The following is a 2,500-nucleotide window of genomic DNA, read 5'->3' as shown; positions in this document are numbered from 1 at the left end:
TGTTAAAAAATTGCTAATTCTCTGATAAGAACCCCCAAATCCATTATTAAAATGAAAGGCCCCTTGCTACCCCAACAGCTCCCTGTGACCCACAGCTGCCAGAGTTATGGGGCCAGGAACCTGGGTCCACAGCCTCCTGCCTCCAGGAGGAGGCAACGACTGCTGTAGCAGAGCAGAGCCCAGCTTCCCCGCCCCAGCCCCGCCCCCCCCCCCCCCCCCCCCCTGCTGCCTGCGCTCCCGGGGGGGAAGGGGTAACCTGTGTCCCCCAGATCCGTGTGCGGGGTGGAGGCGGGCACGGGCTACAGGCTTGGGCTCTCACCCTGCTGCCCTCCCCTGGGGCCTCCACAGCCTGGTGAATGCAACCCAGTGCTGCAGGGAACAGCGGAGATGTGCAGGAATCTTCTTGCTGTTGTGAGCCCCACACTGCCCTAGCAACATGTCCCCTATGTGGGGGGTAGCTGCAGGGGTAAAGGCACAGGGTTTTGTCCCTCACTGCTGCTGTGCATGCAGGGGACATATTGCCAGAGCAGTGTGAAGCTCGCAGCAGCAAGGAGATCCCTGTGGGCCCTTGCTGTTTCCTGCCGCGCCAGGTTGCACCCGCTGGGCTGCAAAGGTCCTGGGGGAGGGCAGCAAGGCAGGGAGCCTGAGCCTGCAGTGTGCAGTCTGCCCCTACCCTCACCCTGTGCACAGATCTGGGGAGCACAGGACCTCCCTGCCCCACTCTGGGAGCATGCACAGCAGCAGGGAGTCAGCCCTGCCCCCCAAGACAAGCCACCTGCAGCCCTGTCCTGCTCCCTGTCAGGGCCCTATGGCTAAATATTGTAGCCCTGGGCCCCAAGCCCCACACATTGCCCAGCTAAGCAGCAGCCCCAGCCCCAGCCCTGCCTAACTCCTTCCCACCCTCCCTATGGGGGCCTCAACTCCCCACCACACACACACACACACACACTTACCTGTGGGAGTTGCTCTCCAGGCTGCCTGGCAGCCATGTGCATACAGATGCACATGGTGCCCCATACCTGACCTCCCTCCTCCCACTCCCTCCCAACTCCTTGCAGGCTGGAACTCTGCCAGCTTGCAGAGAACTCTGCAGAAGTGCAAAATCTGTGGATTTCTCTGGTAAAATGAGAAATCCACGTTTGCTCCCAGTAAAGAGTAAAATCCACATTTTTCTGTGGGAAATGGAAAACCTAGATCCCTAATTATTACTTATCTCTTTCCCCAGCCCTGCCTTGTGCACTAATAGTAGAACCTGACTATCATACCTTGCTAGCCTGCAAATCACATTCAGAAGAGTTTTATTCACTCTCTCTTTTTAAACCAAGGATTGAATAGCAAAAAACTGTAAGTGGAAAATGGGATGCAGCATCCTCTGCTTTCTCTTTGGTTGTTCACTAAGAGTACATTTTGGCCACAGCACAAGTATCAAGTAACTATACTGCACAATGCAGAAAGATCAGTAGAACAGGAAAGAATGGAAAGTATCTTTCCTTCAAGATATAGGTGGTAGGATCTGTGTCTGTGAATCTGTACAATAGTCCCTGCTGATCTTGTATCCCAGTCAGCAGGGGAACTTGGTAGTGATTCCATGTAATTGTAACTGCCGACCATCAACCTTTCCTTCTTGATCTGCTCCCTAAGTCTTCTCCACCCTGTGTAAGTGCAAACTCATACCCTGGAAAGGACCTACTCCAAAAAGAGCCATGTATGATCTTGGAGAAAAGTAATTTATCCCAAGAATTGAAATACTTGTCCTTCACAAAACAGAAGTAAATGAGCCTTGCGATCCATAGGGGTGTAAGAGAGAAAGTTTATCCTTAACATATGCAATAGTTTTTGTGCCCACCCTTTGGTACTTCACACATAAAAGGGGGTTTGATTGATGGATGGAGAAACTTCTGCAGAGGGTTCTTTGCCCTAATCTGTGATGTTCCAAAATTGTGTACTCCTTAATTTTTTTGTGATTACCTGACTTTTTAATGATGTTCCAGGAGAGTGATAGAGAAATTTTCATAGGGTTACACTCATTCACTCTGGCAAACCAGCAACAGGGATTGAAAATATCCTAAAAATCACTATAGTCAGTCTTTGCTCCTTAACGACTCTTTCACAAGGGAAATACACTAGTAGCCAGGTCCACACCCTGCAGGGTAGTTTGTGTTGGCAGAGATGCACAAAACATTATGAGTGCGGGATCACGTGCTCCCTAGCATGTATCAACACTTTATGGAGCTTAAGGAAAATTTCACACCACTGGTTTTGCTGTCCTACATCATTCTAGATTAGGCATGTCACACCTCAAGCTTTTCACAAAACTACACATGACGTTAACTAGAGTCCTGTGCAGAGAGTGCAAGTAAAATGTGAGTCATTAAGAAGTTACAATCAACTTAATGCTACATTTTATTAATTTTTTCTTTCCTTTCTAGGCACCTTAATAATGAACATGCATTGGATGACAGAAGCACTGCTCAATGTCGAGTGCAAATGCAAGTGGTTC

At 49.7% G+C, this 2,500-nt stretch overlaps 1 protein-coding gene across 1 annotated transcript in view; it reads left to right on the top strand.

Moving 5' to 3' along the window:
* FOXP2 (forkhead box P2) overlaps nucleotides 1-2,500 on the top strand; it is a 665,435-nt gene that overhangs the window by 620,181 nt on the left and 42,754 nt on the right. The window contains 1 exon segment of the mRNA XM_025208808.1: nucleotides 2,430-2,500. This exon segment is cut by the window's right edge and continues 5 nt beyond it. Coding sequence (XP_025064593.1) covers nucleotides 2,430-2,500 — 71 coding nt within the window.

The sequence above is a fragment of the Alligator sinensis genome, unplaced genomic scaffold (genome assembly GCF_000455745.1).
Source record: "Alligator sinensis unplaced genomic scaffold, ASM45574v1 scaffold297_1, whole genome shotgun sequence".
Classification (NCBI taxonomy): domain Eukaryota; kingdom Metazoa; phylum Chordata; order Crocodylia; family Alligatoridae; genus Alligator; species Alligator sinensis.
This window is presented reverse-complemented; position numbering and strand designations above follow the sequence as displayed.